Raw genomic sequence first — 20,525 nt, forward strand, 5'->3', positions numbered from 1 at the left:
TTTTGTAGCGATCCTGTAGGAATTATAGCATTTCCTGTCTGTTTGTCCCTTTTAGAAATTACTCCTTTTCTTTTTATACCGCTGTGGTATAAGTTGCCTATCTAACAGACGTTAACTATCACCTCTGTCGATTCAAAAATATATTGTTTCAAATATCTACGTATTCTTCGATATATTTAGTTTCTTATCACCTTGAAATCTTTTATACTCGTTATCTAAAGTATATAGAATATATGTAATATAGATTCGCTGATTGAATTGTACTTATGTGACGTCACGGGTTTTTCCAATCTGTTAAAATTTAAACTACTCCAAAATTCAATTCAGTACATTCTTGCAATGGCTAAGATTAAAATCATCCTGTTATTTTCTCTTTGTTATGCTTCAACATCGTTGGGTTATTTCAAACAATCTGAAACAAATTTAATCGTTTCAACTCCTTTGGGGCAACTTAGAGGAACCACATTAACAAGTAGGAAAGGGGAAAAGATTCTTTCTTTTCTCGGGGTTCGATACGCTGAGGCACCAATTGGAAATTTAAGATTTCAGGTATTAAAATAAAGTTTCTTTGTGAGCTGTCACTGTCAACTTCTAATTTATAAGTGATACCAACATAAATAAGTTATTATTTTTTTAACGTTTCCATTAAAATTATTTAAATTAAATCTAATAATATTCAAGAATCTACTAGATTATAGATTTTACTGTCCTTGAATAATATTAATATGTTTGATTAATTTATTTATTAAAAATTAATTTAATAAAAATAAATTAAAGTGCTACCGCCATCTATTATCGCAACTTTGAAACATAAGATACCTCAAATTTGACTGTTAATATTTAAATTAAATCTAATAATATTCAAGGACAGTAGAATCGACTAGATTATAAATTAAACTATCCTTGAATAATATTAATACGTTTGATTAATTTATTTATTAAGAATTAATTTAATAAGAATGAATTAAAGTGTTACCGCCATCTATTATCGCAACTTTGAAACATAAGAAACGTCAAAATGACGTTTAAATTCAAAACAATTTTTTAAGTTAGTGTTTACTTATTACTTTTAGCCTCCAGTTCCTGTAAAACCTTGGAATGAAATTTACGATGCCACAGAAAATCCTCCTCTTTGTCCACAATCTTTCGTTGATTCAACTAAAGAGGATTGTTTATTTCTTAATGTTTATACGCGAAGCGTAAGTTTTAAAATTTCATCCGAATTTTTTTAGCATTATAATTTTAGTTAGAAAATGAGAAAAAGCCGGTTATGGTTTTTTTCCACCCTGGTGGTTTTTACGAAGGAATTTCATCGAGCGAATTCTTCGGTCCCCATTATATTTTAGATCAAGATATAGTTTTGGTTGTTCCAAATTATCGCCTTCAAACCCTCGGTTTTTTAGCAACGGGTAGTAAAGAGGCCCCAGGAAATAACGGACTTAAAGATCAAGTTCAAGTTCTTCGTTGGGTTCAACAAAATATTGCTTCATTTTCTGGTGATCCCAATAATGTAACAATTTGTGGTTATAGTGCTGGGGGAATGAGCGTAACTCTTCATATGGTCTCACCGATGTCGAGGGGATTATTTCATAAAGCTATTTCAATGAGTGGAACTGCTTTTGGGGTACAACCAATTATTTCCGATCAATTAAGATTGGCTAAAAAACAAGCCCAATTAGTTAATTGTCCCGAAGAAGTTGACAATGGCCTTATTGATTGTCTAAAATCGAAAACTTCGGAGGAATTATCGAATAATTTGGAAGGATATCAAGAGTTTCTTTATGATCCAATTTGGTTATGGATGCCGGTTATTGAACCTGATTTTGGGCAGGAACGATTTTTGGTCGAACATCCAATAAAGTCCGTTGTTAATAAAAGAGTCGCCGATGTTCCCCTTTTAATCGGGGTTACTAAAGATGAATTTGGTGGAAGATCTTATTGTAAATTAATTTTTTATTTAATTAATTTAAATTAAATCATTTTTTTTAGTTGTAGTGAATAATCAAACCGCTTTGAAAGAATTTGATGAAAACTACAAAACAATTTGGCCGATTATTTTTGGGTACGAAAGAGATTCGCAATTTTCTTTAAACGTCTCCGAAGGATTACGGAAATTTTATTTCCCCGGTAACGAAATTGATGAATCGAAACGGCAAGGAATCGCCGATTTATACGCCGATAGCATAATCGGTTTTGGGAGTAATCGCGGTGCAAAACTTTTAACGCAACACCTCAACAGCAAAGTTTATTATTACCAGTTTAGTTATGAAGGAGAACATTCTTTCTTTTATATCCCCGGAACCAACGACACCATTCCTTATGGTAACAAATTAAAAATTAATAAACACAAAAAATTGTACTCAAATTTTTAGGTGCATCACACCACGATGATTTATTCTATCTTTTTTATATCTCACTTCGAACTCCGATGTTTACCGAAGAACCCGAGAGTAAAATCGTTGATAATCTAACAACGATTTGGGGTAATTTCATTAAAACTGGTAATCCCAATGCAGAATTGTATAATTGGCCGGAATATGATTTGATCAATCAACAATATTTAGATATTAACATTAATTTGAAAACTTCGTCTTTTATGTTTGAGGAACGTTATGAAGTATGGGAAAAACTTTATCCACTATCACTTTATTTAAATTAATCTTTCAATAGATTATATAAATTTTTAATTTTGCATTAGTGCCATCTTTTGTTGACTAGCTGTTTTAAATGAATATTATAATAATTCTAATAAATATTAGAAGTAATATTTGTGTAAGTTTTAGTGACAATGTTAATTTTGTTTTTAGTTGTTATTCAACACCAGATTTATATTAGTTCTAATTGTTCCACAAATATCTAAGCCTATGATGCAAATGCAAGCTTATATGGATTTAATACAAATAGAAAAAATAATAAATTTTGTAGAATTTATTAACTTCTAACATATCATTGGAACACAACTAATACACACATTTTTCAATTTTTTAACCTTTTTTTTTTTGCTATCTTACATCGATGATGGTAAAAACTCAAAATTTTATCTTTTATTATTTTTATATTACAGTCAGAAGATGTTATTACCAAGGTCACTGCCCGGATAACCAAACGAATGGGACTTAAATAAAGGAGGGTGGAATGCGTTTTGCTGCCATGGAAATCGAACAAGATAAAACTACAGGGAATTACGAGGCGGAATTTACGCACGGATGTCTCCCCGATGAGGAAGGCGGTCTTATGCAGGTAAATAATCCTATAAGTTATTATCACTTTTAGTTCGAACCGTTTCTCTAATTATATGGATTTAATACAAAAAGAGAAAATAATAAATTTTGAATTTATTAACTACTAACGCCATCTTTTGTGCATCAATCGTTTCTATTGACAGTTGTGTCAATACCTGCTTGAAGGTTAAATGAATATAGCCGACATCTATTATGAAATTGTGAAATTAATCACAAAAAATATATTTAAAAATTGATACAAATATAAACACATTTTTCTTGAATAGAAGAAAAATCTCGCGATAATTCTTGAAGCATTTCGTCCTTTTTAGCTATCGCAATTTTAACCCTAAAATAAAATTAATTATTAATTAATAATAAATGATAATTAAACAAAAATTACCTCGAATAAACTTGATTTAACTCCTTATCTTTCTCACTTTTGAATCGATTTACTTCATTTTCTACTTCTTCTTCCTCTATTGTTAGTTGAGTCAAATCCTCTTTTTTTGGAATTGTTGAAAACACCACAGTTCCTTCTAAAGCCTTAATTACTTTTTGAACTTTTTCTTTAGCCACTTTAAGAGATTTTGTGCAAGTTTTATCGACCTCATCTAAATACGATAAAATATCGCTGAAAACAAAAATAATTATTGTTTGTATCAAAAAGTTTTTCAAACAAAATTTGTTTATATTTCGATTTTAAATAAATTATCTTAATAAAAGAATTTAATATCTATGTTAATTAAGGCTATGTATAGGTACACGCAGATTATTTTTTGAGGTTATCTCCTCAATTATAATCTAAATCAAAAAATTTCTCAAATAATTGTTGTTCAGATTTTGATTTTAAATAAATAATCTTAATAGATATTTTTGATATCTCTATTAGTTAAGGCTGTGTATAGGTATAGCCAATGATATGAAGAAATTATTTTTTTGAGGTTATCTCATTAATTATTGATCAAATCAAATTTTTTTATTAATAATACTTGTTTAGAATTAAATCAGTAATAACTTTTTTTAATACAATTTTTTGAAATTTCAACATTTTAATTTCCCACTGAATAGTACGGTGAATGTACATTCTAGAAAATAGAAAAAAGCTTATTGGTAGTTTCATATAATAATTATTTTAATTATCATTGAAAATCTATTATTAATGAAAAAAATTTAAACCTCCACCAGATGGCTCTCCACATTGATATTAAAATCACGATTTTTGAGGTTATCTTAATAATTATTGTTTGTATCAAAAAGTTTTTCAAACTAAATTTGTTTATATTTCGATTTTAAATAAATTATCTTAATAAAAAATGTTGATATCTATGTTAATTAAGGCTACGTATAGGTATACGAAGATTATTTTTTGAGGTTATCTCCTCAATTATAATCTAAATCAAAAAATTTCTCAAATAATTGTTGTTCAGATTTCGATTTTAAATAAATAATCTTAATAAATATTTTTGATATCTCCATTAGTTAAGGCTGTGTATAGGTATAGCCAATGATATGAAGAAATTATTTTTTTGAGGTTATCTCATTAATTATTGATCAAATCAAAATTTTTTATTAATAATACTTGTTTAGAATTAAATCAGTAATAACTTTTTTTAATACAATTTTTTGAAATTTCAACATTTTAATTTCCCACTGAATAGTACGGTGAATGTACATTCTAGAAAATAGAAAAAAGCTTATTGGTAGTTTCATATAATAATTATTTTAATTATCATTGAAAATCTATTATTTAATGAGAAAAATTTAAACCTCCACCAGATGGCTCTCCACATTGATATCAAAATCACGATTTTTGAGGTTATCTTAATAATTATTGTTTGTATCAAAAAGTTTTTCAAACAAAATTAGTTTATATTTCGATTTTAAATAAATTATCTTAATAAAAAATTTGGATATCTATATTAATTAAGGCTATATATAGGTATACGAAGATTATTTTTTGAGGTTATCTCCTCAATTATTATCTAAATCAAAAAATTTCTCAAATAATTGTTGTTCAGATTTCGATTTTAAATAAATAATCTTAATAGATATTTTTCATATCTCTATTAGTTAAGGCTGTGTATAGGTATAGCCAATGATATGAAGAAATTATTTTTTTGAGGTTATCTCATTAATTATTGATTGAATCAAAATTTTTTATTAATAATACTTGTTTAGAATTAAATCAGTAATAATTTTTTTTAATACAATTTTTTGAAATTTCAACATTTTAATTTCCCACTGAATAGTACGGTGAATGTACATTCTAGAAAATAGAAAAAAACATATTGGTGGTTTCAAATAACAATTATTTTAATTATCATTCAAAATCTATTATTTAATGAAAAAAATTTAAACTTCCACCAGATGGCTCTCCACATCGATATCAAAATCACGATTTTTGAGGTTATCTTAATAATTATTGTTTGTATCAAAAAGTTTTTCAAACAAAATTAGTTTATATTTCGATTTTAAATAAATTATCTTAACAAAAAATTTTGATATCTATGTTAATTAAGGCTATGTGTAGGTATACGAAGATTATTTTTTGAGGTTATCTCCTCAATTATTATCTACATCAAAAAATTTCTCAAATAATTGTTGTTCAGATTTCGATTTTAAATAAATAATCTTAATAGATATTTTTGATGTCTCTATTAGTTAAGGCTGTGTATAGGTATAGCCAATGATATGAAGAAATCATTTTTTTGAGGTTATCTCATTAATTATTGATCAAATCAAAATTTTTTATTAATAATACTTGTTTAGAATTAAATCAGTAATAATTTTTTTTAATACAATTTTTTGAAATTTCCACATTTTAATTTCCCACTGAATAGTACGGTGAATGTACATTCTAGAAAATAGAAAAAAGCATATTGGTGGTTTCATATGATAATAATTACTTTAATTATCATTCAAAATCTATTATTTAATGAAAAAAATTTAAACCTCCACAAGATGGCTCTCCATATTGATATCAAAATCACGATTTTTGAGGTTATCTTAATAATTATTGTTTGTATCAAAAAGTTTTTCAAACAAAATTTGTTTATATTTCGATTTTAAATAAATTATCTTAATAAAAAATTTTGATATCTATATTAATTAAGGCTATATATAGGTATACGCAGATTATTTTTTGAGGTTATCTCCTCAATTATAATCTAAATCAAAAAATTTCTCAAATAATTGTTGTTCAGATTTCGATTTTAAATAAATAATCTTAATAGATTTTTTTGATATCTCTATTAGTTAAGGCTGTGTATAGGTATAGCCAATGATATGAAGAAATTATTTTTTTGAGGTTATCTCATTAATTATTGATTGAATCAAAATTTTTTATTAATAATACTTGTTTAGAATTAAATCAGTAATAATTTTTTTTAATACAATTTTTTGAAATTTCAACATTTTAATTTCCCACTGAATAGTACGGTGAATGTACATTCTAGAAAATAGAAAAAAGCATATTGGTGGTTTCATATAATAATAATTACTTTAATTATCATTCAAAATCTATTATTTAATGAAAAAAATTTAAACCTCCACAAGATGGCTCTCCATATTGATATCAAAATCACGATTTTTGAGGTTATCTTAATAATTATTGTTTGTATCAAAAACTTTTTCAAACAAAATTTGTTTATATTTCGATTTTAAATAAATTATCTTAATAAAGAATTTTAATATCTATGTTAATTAAGGCTATGTATAGGTATACGACGATTATTTTTTGAGGTTATCTCCTTAATTATTATCTAAATCAAAATTTTTTGTTAATAATATTTGTTTAGAATTAAATCAGTAATAATTTTTTTTAATACAATTTTTTGAAATTTCCACATTTTAATTTCCCACTGAATAGTACAGTGAATGTAAATTTTGAATTTATTAACTACTAACGCCATCTTTTGTCCATCAATCATGTCTATTGACAGTTGTGTCAATACCTACTTGAAGGTTAAATGAATATAGCCGACATCTATTATGAAATTGTGAAATTAATCACAAAAAATATATTAAAAAATTGATACAAAACGTATTTTTATAAAATTACTTAATTAAATATTCTTTTCGTTGCTGCTCCAACATATTCTCCAAATAAACACATTTTTCTTGAATAGAAGTAAAATCTCGCGATAATTCTTGAAGCATTTCATCCTTTTTAGCTATCGCAATTTTAACTCTAAAATAAAATTAATTATTAATTAGTAATAAATAATATTTAAACAAAAATTACCTCGAATAAACTTGATTTAACTCCTTATCTTTCTCACTTTTTAATCGATTCACTTCATTTTCTAACTCTTTTAAATCCTCGTTCATTTCTTTCCGAACAATTTCCTTCATATTTTCTTTTTCCGCCGTTAATTTCGCAGAAATTTCTTGACTCACACTCAATTGATTCTCTAATTGTTTAATATTACCTTTTAAATGAATCACAACATCTTCGTATTCTAACAATTTCGTTTTCGTTTGACCGTATTTTAATTTAACCTCATTTTCGGATTTTTCCAATTCTTTAATTTCATTTTCAAATTTCTCCCGCATTCTTCGTATCCTATTTTCCGTGGTAATCTCAATTTGTTGTCTATTTTCGTTCGTTTCAGCTTCTAATCTTTCGATAACTTCCTCGATTTCCCGATCGCGTTCTTTTTTAAATTGTTCTCGCATTTTCGTTTCTTTTTCAAGTAATTGTACGGTTTGTTGTTTGCGGTAATTATTTTTCCACGCTTCTAATTCCATTTCGGTTGTTTCTTTTAAAAGTTTTAATTCGTTGTTGTGTTTTCGTTTTGAGGCGTTTAATTTTTCATCGAAATCTTGTTGAATTAATTTTATTGTTTTTTCTTTTTCCGTTGTTATCATCGCCTCTTTTTCTTCGCATTCTAACATTTTTTTTGAATGTTCTTGTTGTAATCGTCTTCTTTGTTCTTGATAATTTTTTTCTTCGTTTTCGATTAATTTTTGGTATCGTTGATTCATTATTTCGCGCTCGTTCGCAACAGCCTTTTCTCTTTCTTCGCCTAATTGTTCTCGTAAGTTTTCTAATAATTGTTGGGTTTTTCTCGCCGATTTCATCTCCAAATCTTCGATTTCTTTTTTATGTAAAGCTCGGAGATCGGAGAGTTCACGTTCGTGTCTTAAAGTCATACTTTGAAGCTCGGGTTCGATACTTTTCACTGTGAGTTCTTTAATTTTTTGTGTTTTTCCTTCAATCCAACGTTCTCTCCGTATCTTTTCCCCGGCTAAATGCATTTCTTTAGCTTTTTTCATTTCAACTTGGTGTTTATGTTCGGCAGCTTTCATATTCGAACTATACCGATCCTCCAACATTTTCATTTCGTTGATGAGACCCTCGCATTGTTGATTTAATGCTTTTTTATCGGCTATTAATTGGTCGATGAATTTTTGGTGGCGCTTCACGATGTTTTCGTGCTCCTCTTTTTGAGATTTTAATTTCTCCCTTACGATGGTCTCCGTTTGTTTGGTTATTTTTAACACTTGGTCTCTAAGCGATGATAATTCGTCTTGAAGAAGTTTTATAGAGGACGATTTATCTTTAACGCGGAGATGCAGATCGATTATTTGCTCGGAAAGCTCCTCTATTGTTAGTTGAGTCAAATCCTCTTTTTTCGGAATTGTTGAAAACACCACAGTTCCTTCTAAAGCCTTAGTTACCTTTTGAACTTTTTCCTTAGCCACTTTAAGAGATTTTGTGCAAGTTTTATCGACCTCATCTAAATACGATAAAATTTCGCTGAAAACAAAAATAATTATTATTACTATAATTATTGTTTGTATCAAAAAGTTTTCCAAACAAAATTAGTTTACATTTCGATTTTAAATAAATTATCTTAATAAAAAATTTTGATATCTATATTAATTAAGGTTATGTATAGGTATACGAAGATTATTTTTTGAGGTTATCTCCTCAATTATTATCTAAATCAAAAAATTTCTCAAATAATTGTTGTTCAGATTTCGATTTTAAATAAATAATCTTAATAAATATTTTTGATATCTCCATTAGTTAAGGCTGTGTATAGGTATAGCCAATGATATGGAGATTTTTCTTTGAGGTTATCTCAGTAATTATTGATCGAATCAAAATTTTTTATTAATAATATTTGTTTAGAATTAAATCAGTAATAACTTTTTCTAATACAATTTTTTGAAATTTCGACATTTTAATTTCCCACTGAATAGTACGGTGAATGTACATTCTAGAAAATAGAAAAAAGCTTATTGGTAGTTTCATATAATAATTATTTTAATTATCATTAAAAATCTATCATTTAATAAAAAAAATTTAAACCTCCACCAGATGGCTCTCCACATTGATATCAAAATCATGATTTTTGAGGTTATCTTAATAATTATTGTTTGTATCAAAAAGTTTTTCAAACAAAATTAGTTTACATTTCGATTTTAAATAAATTATCTCAATAAAAAACTTTAATATCTATGTTAATTAAGGCTATGTATAGGTATACGAAGATTATTTTTTGAGGTTATCTCCTCAATTATAATCTAAATCAAAAAATTTCTCAAATAATTGTTGTTCAGATTTCGATTTTAAATAAATAATCTTAATAAATATTTTTGATATCTCCATTAGTTAAGGCTGTGTATAGGTATAGCCAATGATACGAAGATTATTTTTTGAGGTTATCTCCTCAATTATTGATCAAATCAAATTTTTTTATTAATAATACTTGTTTAGAATTAAATCAGTAATAACTTCTTTTAATACAATTTTTTGAAATTTCAACATTTTAATTTCCCACTGAATAGTACGGTGAATGTACATTCTAGAAAATAGAAAAAAGCTTATTGGTGGTTTCATATAATAATTATTTTAATTATCATTCAAAATCTATCATTTAATGAAAAAAATTTAAACTTCCACCAGATGGCTCTCCACATTGATATCAAAATCACGATTTTTGAGGTTATCTTAATAATTATTGTTTGTATCAAAAAGTTTTTCAAACAAAATTAGTTTACATTTCGATTTTAAATAAATTATCTCAATAAAAAATTTTGATATCTATATTAATTAAGGCTATGTATAGGTATACGAAGATTATCTTTTGAGGTTATCTCCTCAATTATAATCTAAATCAAAAAATTTCTCAAATAATTGTTGTTCAGATTTCGATTTTAAATAAATAATCTTAATAAATATTTTCGATATCTCCATTAGTTAAGGCTGTGTATAGGTATAGCCAATGATATGGAGAAATTTTTTTTTGAGGTTATCTCATTAATTATTGATCGAATCAAAATTTTTTATTAATAATATTTGTTTAGAATTAAATCACTAATAACTTTTTCTAATACAATTTTTTGAAATTTCAACATTTTAATTTCCCACTGAATAGTACGGTGAATGTACATTCTAGAAAATAGAAAAAAGCATATTGGTGGTTTCATATAATAATTATTTTAATTATCATTAAAAATCTATCATTTAATAAAAAAAATTTAAACCTCCACCAGATGGCTCTACACATTGATATCAAAATCATGATTTTTGAGGTTATCTTAATAATTATTGTTTGTATCAAAAAGTTTTTCAAACAAAATTAGTTTATATTTCGATTTTAAATAAATTATGTTAATAAAAGATTTTGATATCTAGATTAATTAAGGCTATGTATAGGTATACGAAGATTATTTTTTGAGGTTATCTCCTCAATTATTATCTAAATCAAAAAATTTCTCAAATAATTGTTGTTCAGATTTCGATTTTAAATAAATAATCTTAATAGATATTTTTGATATCTCTATTAGTTAAGGCTGTGTATAGGTATAGCCAATGATATGAAGAAATTATTTTTTTGAGGTTATCTCATTAATTATTGATCAAATCAAAATTTTTTATTAATAATACTTGTTTAGAATTAAATCAGTAATAATTTTTTTTAATACAATTTTTTGATATTTCAACATTTTAATTTCCCACTGAATAGTACGGTGAATGTACATTCTAGAAAATAGAAAAAAAAGTTTTTAGTTCTAGGTTTAGTGTTATTTCTAGTTTTAATTTAATAAACACCGATCGTGAAAGCCTCTTAATAATAACAAAAATAACTTTTTGATATTATCTTAAACGTCACTCATTTGACAGTTAGGAGAGCAGAATAAAATTGCTTTAAATAAATTAAATTTACGTGTAATTTGATGAATTAGAGATTAACGAAGCTGTTGAGCCCAATCCTTGATCGCTCGAATGACTCGTCGCGGAACTCGCTCGACTTGCTTCGGTTATTTTGATAATCGGTACATCTTTTTGTTTTAAATCTAAAATTTCTTTCATCGATTCGATGTTTCGGTCTAAAATTGATTAATTCATTTATGTATAACTAATTTATGTTATATTTACGTGATTTTCTATCCTCTTCTTCTAAAACCTCGAGGATTTGAACAATATCATCGTAAGTATTAGAATCGGAAACGTCTTCTTTATCATGTTCGGGAATTTCTTTTAACATCTCATCTTCCACTCTTGTAACGAAATCTAAATCTTCCACTTTATCTAGTATCTCAAAATAGTTGGTTTTGTTTGTTTCTGTTTTAGTTTTGTCGTTTAACCAGTTATCCACTTTCATTTGGCTGTTTAATTTTGAATCTTTATTAGATTTTGGTAAACTTTTCTCTAAAACTTTTTGAGCTTTATTAATACATTTATCGATTTCTACTTGCTTTATTTTTAAGTTCTTTAAAAATCCGTCGGTTTTTTTCTCATTTTTTGCGGCGTTTTTTTCCTCGATTTTAAAATAACTTGATTTCTCCAAGTAATTCTCAAATTCCTTTTCACTCATTATATCTTTAGATGTTTTGTAAGCTTCGTTAAATTCTTTATCGAACTGCAACGATTTTAAACGAATTATTTCAATTTCATCGTCAAGTTTTTGGTTTTGCTCCGATTTTTTTGGAAGGGGTGGTTTCGTTGTTAATCCTGGCTTTAATGGGCAATTATAAGATTCAAAATCTTGATTTTTTTCGAATTTAGCTTCGGAAGCGCATAATTGAGCTGATGGATCTTCATTACATAAACTTTCCATTGATTTGTGTTGAATACACCCAGCTGAGAAGGGCCTCTTTATTTTTAAATCGAAATCTTCTTGCTGAAACGTCACATTTACTTCATATTAGTTATATCTTAGTAAATATTTACTTTAGAATATAAATTAAGAGCTGGAATTGCCGAGGAAGGTCTGCTTAATAAAGCACATCTCGATGTGGGCTTATTTATCGTTCGAACTTCGAGTTTCACCTAAAAAAGAATACGTTTTAGTAAATCTTCTTTAAAACCCTCATCGATCAGAATTTACCTTGTCACCGAACAGTTTTAAGTCCAAGTTATCTCCAGGATTTGCTCGATTTGTCCCTGACATATCAACAGCATCAAATCAACACGTTTTATCCGTCAAAATAGACGTTCGAAACGACACTGCGTTAATCTTTCGGTGTTTTTATCCTTTCGAGGGGAAATAATCGATGCAGAACGTAAATAAAACTCCCCATAGCAACTGTTACTCCAAACACATCTGTTAATACCCTAAAAACAAGAATTAAAAAGGGATTATTTATAATATAAAAATGAGAACGACGGTGCAATATAATTTTATGCACGAGATTAAACATGTTTGTCAATTGCCGAAGGAAGAGCCGCTTTTGATTATGTATATAAGTACTGGGTGGTGCGTGGCTTTTCGGAGATATATAAGGAAGAAAACGTTGGTTAACCCAAAAAATGGGACCGCTAAGAATTTGTACAATTCGGTTTCGGCGTTTAAAACGGCGATGGAGTTGCATATGAAGAGGGATTATTATATGATACATCCCTACAGTGAATTCAAGTATGTTAAAGTATTTTTATAAAATTTTTGGTGTGAAGTTGGGTACGTCAATTATGAAACGTCAAAATTTGACATAAATTTAATTAATCTTGGAATTTTTGATTCCCACTTTTATTACTTTTACAATTAATTGATGCTTTGATTATATATAATACGGATTGAGCTAACTGTACATAAATACTAACAAAAATGTGAAAATGTAACAAAAATAGACGTAAAACCGTACTAAACAGACACGCGCATGCGCATAAAAGTGCAATCGCAATAAAAACATAACCTCTCCCATTTGACGTTTATACATACCTTGGATTACATACATATAATTGGTTTATGTGACAGCTTTATGTTTAAAAATGTATTGTTTCGCGATAACACAGTTTTACATCACCTGTAAGTATTATAAATTATTTACCGCCAAAATTAACGCTTCCATATCCATCTCTTCTCTCTTGTTGGCTCAATCTCAATCCATATTATAACCTTATTATAATATATATAATCAAAGAATTGATGTTATTCTTAACGTTAACTAAGCTCAGTTGATTTCAATCTACGGGATAAAAGCATAAAAAATAGCTTCGTAGAAAAGTAACCCTCTAAAAAAATTTCGTACTAAAAATAGAACGCATGTGGCGCCATCTGTTGGGGATATTTTAAAATTATTTAGCAAAGAATCGAACCACTAATACAGGTTAAATTGGGTATATTATTGTTTATAAAGTATATCATATTCTCTATAAACAAAGGGTATATATACATATACGACTGGTTGAGAATTCGTCAGATGTAATTACACCTGTCAAATAATGCCGCCACATTTGAAAACTTGTGCATGTTTATTTTGACATATTTGTCAACTTCATAAAAAATCCTTTAAAATGAGTCCAAACTCGAATATTTAACTTTAATATTAATGGAAATACAATCACTTTCGGTTTGAAACGTCAACGTCAATTTGCCATATTCGTCATCTTCTTTAAAAAACCTTTAAATGACATTTCAAACCGGAAGTTGCTTATATCTCGACTAATATTGGAATTAAACCTATCATGTTTGGACTCATTTTAAAGGATTTTTCACGACGATTATAAATATGTCAAAATTGACGTTGACATTCTTAACCGGAAGTTAACCATAACTTCATTAATACTGACGATAAATATGTCGTGTTTGTACTCATTTTAAAGGATTTTTAATGAAGATTACAAATATGTCAAAATTGAGGTTGACATTTTAAACCTGAAGTTAGTTATCATATAATAGAAGTTTTATAACTGAAATTAATCTTTCTTTTTATTTTTAACGTGTTTTTGGGTCATTCCATAAGGATTAAGAAAAATCGTCGATTTTTAAGCCACATGATGATTTTTGAAATTATCCCAAAAAATTTAAATTTTGACATATTTGTCAACTTCATAAAAAATCCTTTAAAACGAGTCCAAACTCGACTTATTTAACTTTAATATTAATGGAAATACAATCATTTCCGGTTTGAAACGTCAACGTCAATTTTGCCATATTCGTCATCTTCGTTAAAAAACCTTTAAAATGAGTCCAAAGATGACGCACTTACCTCAAAAAACAAAAAAGTTAGAATTAAAAACATTAAACCCGAAGTTGGCAACAATGAAGATAGCAATTTAATTTTTAAATATTAATACCAACCTTAATTTTTTTTTTTTTTTATTATATTTTTGTTTTTGTGGCAAATATTAAGACATTTTATAAAAATTAAGAATATGTCAAAATGACATTGACATTTCAAACCGGAAGTTGCTTATATCTTGAATAATATTGGAATTAAACGTATCATGTTTGGACTCATTTTAAAGGATTTTTCACGACGATTACAAATATGTCAAAATTGACGTTGACGTTCTTAACCGGAAGTTGACCATAACTTCATTAATATTGAAAATAAATATGTCGTGTTTGTACTCATTTTAAAGGATTTTTAATGAAGATTACAAATATGTCAAAATTGAGGTTGACATTTTAAACTTGAAGTTAGTTATCATATAATAGAAGTTTTATAACTGAAATTAATCTTTCTTTTTATTTTTAACGTGTTTTTGGGTCATTCCATAAGGATTAAAAAAAATCGTCGATTTTTAAGCCACATGATGATTCTTGAATATTTCCCAAAAATTTTTAATTTTGACATATTTGTCAACTTCATAAAAAATCCTTTAAAACGAGTCCAAACTCGACTTATTTAACTTTAATATTAATGGAAATACAATCACTTCCGGTTTGAAACGTCAACGTCAATTTTGCCATATTCGTCATCTTCGTTAAAAAACCTTTAAAATGAATCCAAAGATGACGCACTTATCTCAAAAAACAAAAAAGTTAGAATTAAAAACATTAAACCCGAAGTTGGCAACAATGAAGATAGCAATTTAATTTTTAAATATTAATACCAACCTTAATTTTTTTTTTTTTTATTATATTTTTGTTTTTGTGGCAAATATTAAGACATTTTATAAAAATTAAGAATATATCAAAATGACATTGACATTTCAAACCGGAAGTTGCTTATATCTTGAGTAATATTGGAATTAAACGTATCATGTTTGGACTCATTTTAAAGGATTTTTCACGACGATTACAAATATGTCAAAATTGACGTTGACGTTCTTAACCGGAAGTTGACCATAACTTCATTAATATTGAAAATAAATATGTCGTGTTTGTACTCATTTTAAAGGATTTTTAATGAAGATTAGAAATATGTCAAAATTGAGGTTGACATTTTAAACTTGAAGTTAGTTATCATATAATAGAAGTTTTATAACTGAAATTAATCTTTCTTTTTATTTTTAACGTGTTTTTGGGTCATTCCATAAGGATTAAAAAAAATCGTCGATTTTTAAGCCAAATGATGATTCTTGAATATTTCCCAAAAATTTTTAATTTTGACATATTTGTCAACTTCATAAAAAATCCTTTAAAACGAGTCCAAACTCGACTTATTTAACTTTAATATTAATGGAAATACAATCACTTCCGGTTTGAAACGTCAACGTCAATTTTGCCATATTCGTCATCTTCGTTAAAAAACCTCTAAAATGAGTCCAAAGTTGACGCACTTATCTCAAAAAACAAAAAAGTTAGAATAAAAAACATTAAACCTGAAGTTGGCAACAATGAAGATAGCAATTTAATTTTTAAATATTAATACCAACCTTAATTTTTTATTTTTTTTTTATTATATTTTTGTTTTTGTGGCAAATATTAAGACATTTTATAAAAATTAAGAATATGTCAAAATGACATTGACATTTCAAACCGGAAGTTGCTTATATCTCGAGTAATATTGGAATTAAACGTATCATGTTTGGACTCATTTCAAAGGATTTTTCACGACGATTACAAATATGTCAAAATTGACGTTGCCTAACCGGAAGTTGACCATAATTTCATTAATATTGAAGATAAATATGTCGTGTTTGTACTCATTTTAAAGGATTTTTAATGAAGATTACAAATATGTCAAGATTGAGGTTGACATTTTAAACTTGAAGTTAGTTATCACATATAATAGAAGTTTTATAACTGAAATTAATCTTTCTTTTTATTTTTAACGTGTTTTTTGGGTCATCCCATAAGGATTAAGAAAAATCGTCGATTTTTAAGCCGCATGATAATTCTTGAATTTTTCCCAAAAATTTTTAATTTTGACATATTTGTCAACTTCATAAAAAATCCTTTAAAACGAGTCCAAACTCGACTTATTTAACTTTAATATTAATGGAAATACAATCACTTCCGGTTTGAAACGTCAACGTCAATTTTGCCATATTCGTCATCTTCGTTAAAAAACCTTTAAAATGAGTCCAAACATGATGAAGTTATCTCAAAAAACAAAAAAGTTAGAATAAAAAACATTAAACCCGAAGTTGGCAACAATGATGATAGCAATTTAATTTTTAAATATTAATACCAACCTTAATTTTTTATTTTTTTTTTTATTATATTTTTGTTTTTGTGGCAAATATTAAGACATTTTATAAAAATTAAGAATATGTCAAAATGACATTGACATTTCAAACCGGAAGTTGCTTATATCTCGAGTAATATTGGAATTAAACCTATCATGTTTGGACTCATTTCAAAGGATTTTTCACGACGATTACAAATATGTCAAAATTGACGTTGCCTAACCGGAAGTTGACCATAACTTCATTAATATTGAAGATAAATATGTCGTGTTTGTACTCATTTTAAAGGATTTTTAATGAAGATTACAAATATGTCAAAATTGAAATTGATATTTTATAACTGAAGTTAATCTCTGATTATTTTCTTTCTAGAATGGCTTGGGAAACATTTATGATCATCGTAGTGTTACTTTCATTGCTTTATTATCCATTTTTGGTCTACTTCGATGAGGACTTATTTACAATAACAACAATAATTCACGGTTTCTTCATCACCTTTTTTACCATCGACATTGGAATTAACTTCAATACGGGTTACTTTTGCGCGGCGAATAACAAAGTGGTTCTTAATCGCAAAGAAGTAGCAAAGTGCGTAATTCAACGATTTTTGATACTTTTGGTGTTATTATTTCTTTTTTAGGAACTATTTAAAATCTTGGTTTCTTTTCGATGTGATTTGTTTAGTTAATCTTCATGGATTAATAATCGTCACGATGACGGTGATACTAAATTATTTGAAAATATTAAGAATCAGCATGATAGTCAGATATCTTCAAGGATTTACAGAATGCACCCAAATCACTTTTTACCGCTTCCATTTTTTAAAATTAATCGTTATTACTTTAATAATAATTTGGTGGGCGACTAGTTTGTTATATTTTCTCGTTACTGTGTACGATGAGAAATGGATGAGAGATACCACAAAACCCGGAAAAGTGATTACGTGTTTTTACCGAGTTTCTTATTTAGTTTTTATGGTTGGATTCGGTAACGAATACTCGCAAAGCAACGGCGTTATTATTTTCGAGATAATTTGTTGGATCGCCGGGAGTATATTAAAAATATTCTCTTTCGCCGAAGTTTTACAACTCGTTACTAAATACAGCTCGAGTAGGAATTTGTATCAAAACAGAATTCAACGATTGAAGCGAATGATGAGAACGAAACGTCTCCCTCAAGCTATTAGATTGCGCATTCTTCAATACTTTGATTTCCGATATCAAAAAAATTATTTCCAAGAAGACGAGATTTTGGACTGTTTATCGTTTCAACTTAAAGACGAAGTTTTAGGACACGGCTGTAGGCAATTAATCGATAAAACGGGAATTTTTAATCATTTACCGTCTTATGTGACCGAAAATTTTGTTTTAAAAATGCGGCAGATTATTTATTTAAAAGATGATGTTATTGTTCGTGCTGGAGATGATGGGGGGAGTATGTTTTTTGTGCACGACGGCGCGGTTGCTATTTATACGAAAGATAACGAAGAGGTTGGATTTTTTAGTTTGATTATTTTATTCATAATCATGTTTTGTTTTAAGATTTGTCATGTCGGGGATGGGGAATGTTTTGGGGAAAGAGCGATGATACTGAAGAATAGTAAAAGACTCGCTACGGTTATTGCTGTTGATGCTTGCGAAATTTATATTTTGGAGAATAAAGATTTCGAAAATTCGCTTTCTTCGTCGCCTGGTTTGCTCGATGATTGTAGAAAGAAGGTCGAAGAGAAATTTAATAAATTCGCCCACATATATAGTAACAAAATATACACTTTGTAGTTATTGTGTTAAGTTTTAAAAAATTTGTCCTGAAAAGTTATATTATTTTAACAATTATCGTTTACAGTTTCCTGTAAAATATGTTGGTTAAATAGAAATCTGTACAAATGCTAATTTATATCGTTGACTGAGAAATTTAACTTAAATTTAAATTAATTTAACTTAAATTTAGTTAAATTTCTCAGTCAACGTTTATATTAATAAATAATGTGATTTTTTTTTCTTTCACATTTAATTTTGTATAATTTTCTTCATACTTACCTTTTAACTATTTAAAACCAGTTTGTTTGTCCTCCTTTTTGTAGACTGATTCCTATTTTTTTCCCTTGTTGTTATTTCGTGCTTCCTCTAATCTTGAGATTTTCTTGGGGCGTCATTCTTAGAATTTGACTCTCTTCTTCCTCCGATTATGTGCCACCAAGCAAGGTTTAAAAGTGTTTTCCAGGTCATTTTGATCATTTGTGTGTTATTTCTTACAAAAAGATTTATATCCCTCCCTTGGTTTGAATATATTGTGATAATTTTAACATTCTCTTAGTTCACCGAGAGAACATAACCTAGAAATTGTGACAGAGAGATTTTTGTTGGTGAAAATCTTATCTTAAACCGTTTTGTTTGCTTCCAAAAGTATCAATTATTATAGTTCAGCTCCTAAAGCACATTTTTCATCCATCTTTTGAGGTTTTAACGTTATTTTGAGGAAGAAATCCTTGATTTAAATTTGAATTTTTCTAACTTTACTCATTGTTGAAATTTGGCGTGTACTCCAATGTATGTCTGAAAACAAGAAAAGACAACGTTGAATACGAAGTTTTATTACGTTTCATAAAGGAATAAGGGAGAAATCAACGAAAAAAGAATTTAATTTTGAAGGTTAGTTCCGAGAAAAATCAAGAGATGACGCTAGTTTCGAAGCAAGAATTTTGAATTTTGAAAAGGGCGCGAAGCTAAGAGCCAATCAGAAACGAGGAAAAAACAGTTGGAGTGCCGGGGTATATAAGGAGATCGCGAACAGGGAGTGGGAGAGTCGTCGTCTGACCAGCGTCGAATCCACGTCGTCAGATAGAAGAAATTTTGAATCTCAAGAGATAACCTCAAAAATTTAAGATAATTTTTTAAAGTCAAATCAACTTACGATATTAAAATAAAAAGAGAATCATCCTACAACCTATTTCGAGAACTACTGGTACTTCTTCGAGATCATCCAAGATCCTATTTCCGAACAACAAGCAGTTCAATTTCCCGTAAGAAGAATCCTGTAGACAATCCAGAAAATTAGTTAGTGCCCCGAACACAAGAGACAATCCATAATCCAGATACCACATTGAACTCCAATCCTTTCTTTTTCGCGGTGAGTCGGATGATAATTTTATTTTCTTATTTAACATAACCTACAAAAAGAAAAACCAAAGAATCAAACTCAAAGAACAACTCACAAGAGTTTCCTATAATTTTGATCAATACTTACTTGTGGGTAAAGATTTATTAGTTTTCTTGAATAACGTTCATTTATTTAATTCTATTTTTCTTCAACGAGTTTAATGACAACTTAAGACGTCGGCTATTTCTTATTTTCAAAGAACGGTTCTAACGAGTTTTATCCATATATATACTATCTCCTATATTCACAGAGTATACAGAGGCCGGACTCCGGCTAATAAAAGTGGCACTCCTATCTATCCTTGTTTAACTAATCTAAACTTCGTA

The 20,525-nt window shown here is 27.8% G+C and overlaps 3 protein-coding genes across 6 annotated transcripts; 2 read left to right on the top strand and 1 right to left on the bottom strand.

The window, feature by feature from the left end:
- On the top strand, positions 1 to 3,217 carry LOC111415806 (esterase FE4-like). Of its 2 annotated transcripts, none has more exons than XM_023047680.2 (6): positions 1 to 549; positions 1,074 to 1,199; positions 1,247 to 1,940; positions 1,990 to 2,322; positions 2,373 to 2,617; positions 3,065 to 3,217. In XM_023047680.2, the coding sequence occupies exons 1-6, from the start codon at positions 340 to 342 to the stop codon at positions 3,122 to 3,124; spliced, it is 1,668 nt and encodes a 555-aa protein (XP_022903448.2). In that variant the 5' UTR covers positions 1 to 339; the 3' UTR covers positions 3,125 to 3,217. The 2 variants fall into 2 exon arrangements, with proteins under 2 accessions (XP_022903448.2, XP_071052173.1); XM_071196072.1 differs by having other exon boundaries at positions 2 to 549; positions 2,373 to 2,483.
- Positions 3,218 to 7,208: 3,991 nt separating this feature from the next.
- On the bottom strand, positions 7,209 to 20,495 carry LOC111415805 (centrosomal protein dilatory). Its single transcript, XM_071196071.1, has 9 exons — positions 20,287 to 20,495; positions 19,954 to 20,209; positions 19,080 to 19,595; positions 12,569 to 12,795; positions 12,412 to 12,510; positions 11,617 to 12,361; positions 11,405 to 11,567; positions 7,468 to 8,985; positions 7,209 to 7,413 (listed from the first exon to the last, which is right to left on the bottom strand). Exons 4-9 carry the CDS (start codon positions 12,629 to 12,631, stop codon positions 7,281 to 7,283), a joined length of 2,721 nt encoding a protein of 906 aa, XP_071052172.1. The 5' UTR covers positions 12,632 to 12,795; positions 19,080 to 19,595; positions 19,954 to 20,209; positions 20,287 to 20,495; the 3' UTR covers positions 7,209 to 7,280.
- On the top strand, positions 12,754 to 18,822 carry LOC139428851 (potassium/sodium hyperpolarization-activated cyclic nucleotide-gated channel 2-like). Of its 3 annotated transcripts, XM_023047682.2 has the most exons (4): positions 12,754 to 13,096; positions 17,413 to 17,628; positions 17,681 to 18,530; positions 18,582 to 18,822. In XM_023047682.2, exons 1-4 carry the CDS (start codon positions 12,837 to 12,839, stop codon positions 18,816 to 18,818), a joined length of 1,563 nt encoding a protein of 520 aa, XP_022903450.2. In that variant the 5' UTR covers positions 12,754 to 12,836; the 3' UTR covers positions 18,819 to 18,822. The 3 variants fall into 3 exon arrangements, with proteins under 3 accessions (XP_022903450.2, XP_022903449.2, XP_022903452.2); XM_023047681.2 differs by having other exon boundaries at positions 17,681 to 18,822; XM_023047684.2 differs by lacking the exon at positions 12,754 to 13,096 and adding an exon at positions 13,368 to 13,486 and having other exon boundaries at positions 17,681 to 18,822.
- Positions 20,496 to 20,525: the final 30 nt, after the last annotated feature.

Source organism: Onthophagus taurus, chromosome 5 (assembly GCF_036711975.1).
Source record: "Onthophagus taurus isolate NC chromosome 5, IU_Otau_3.0, whole genome shotgun sequence".
NCBI classification, from domain to species: domain Eukaryota; kingdom Metazoa; phylum Arthropoda; class Insecta; order Coleoptera; family Scarabaeidae; genus Onthophagus; species Onthophagus taurus.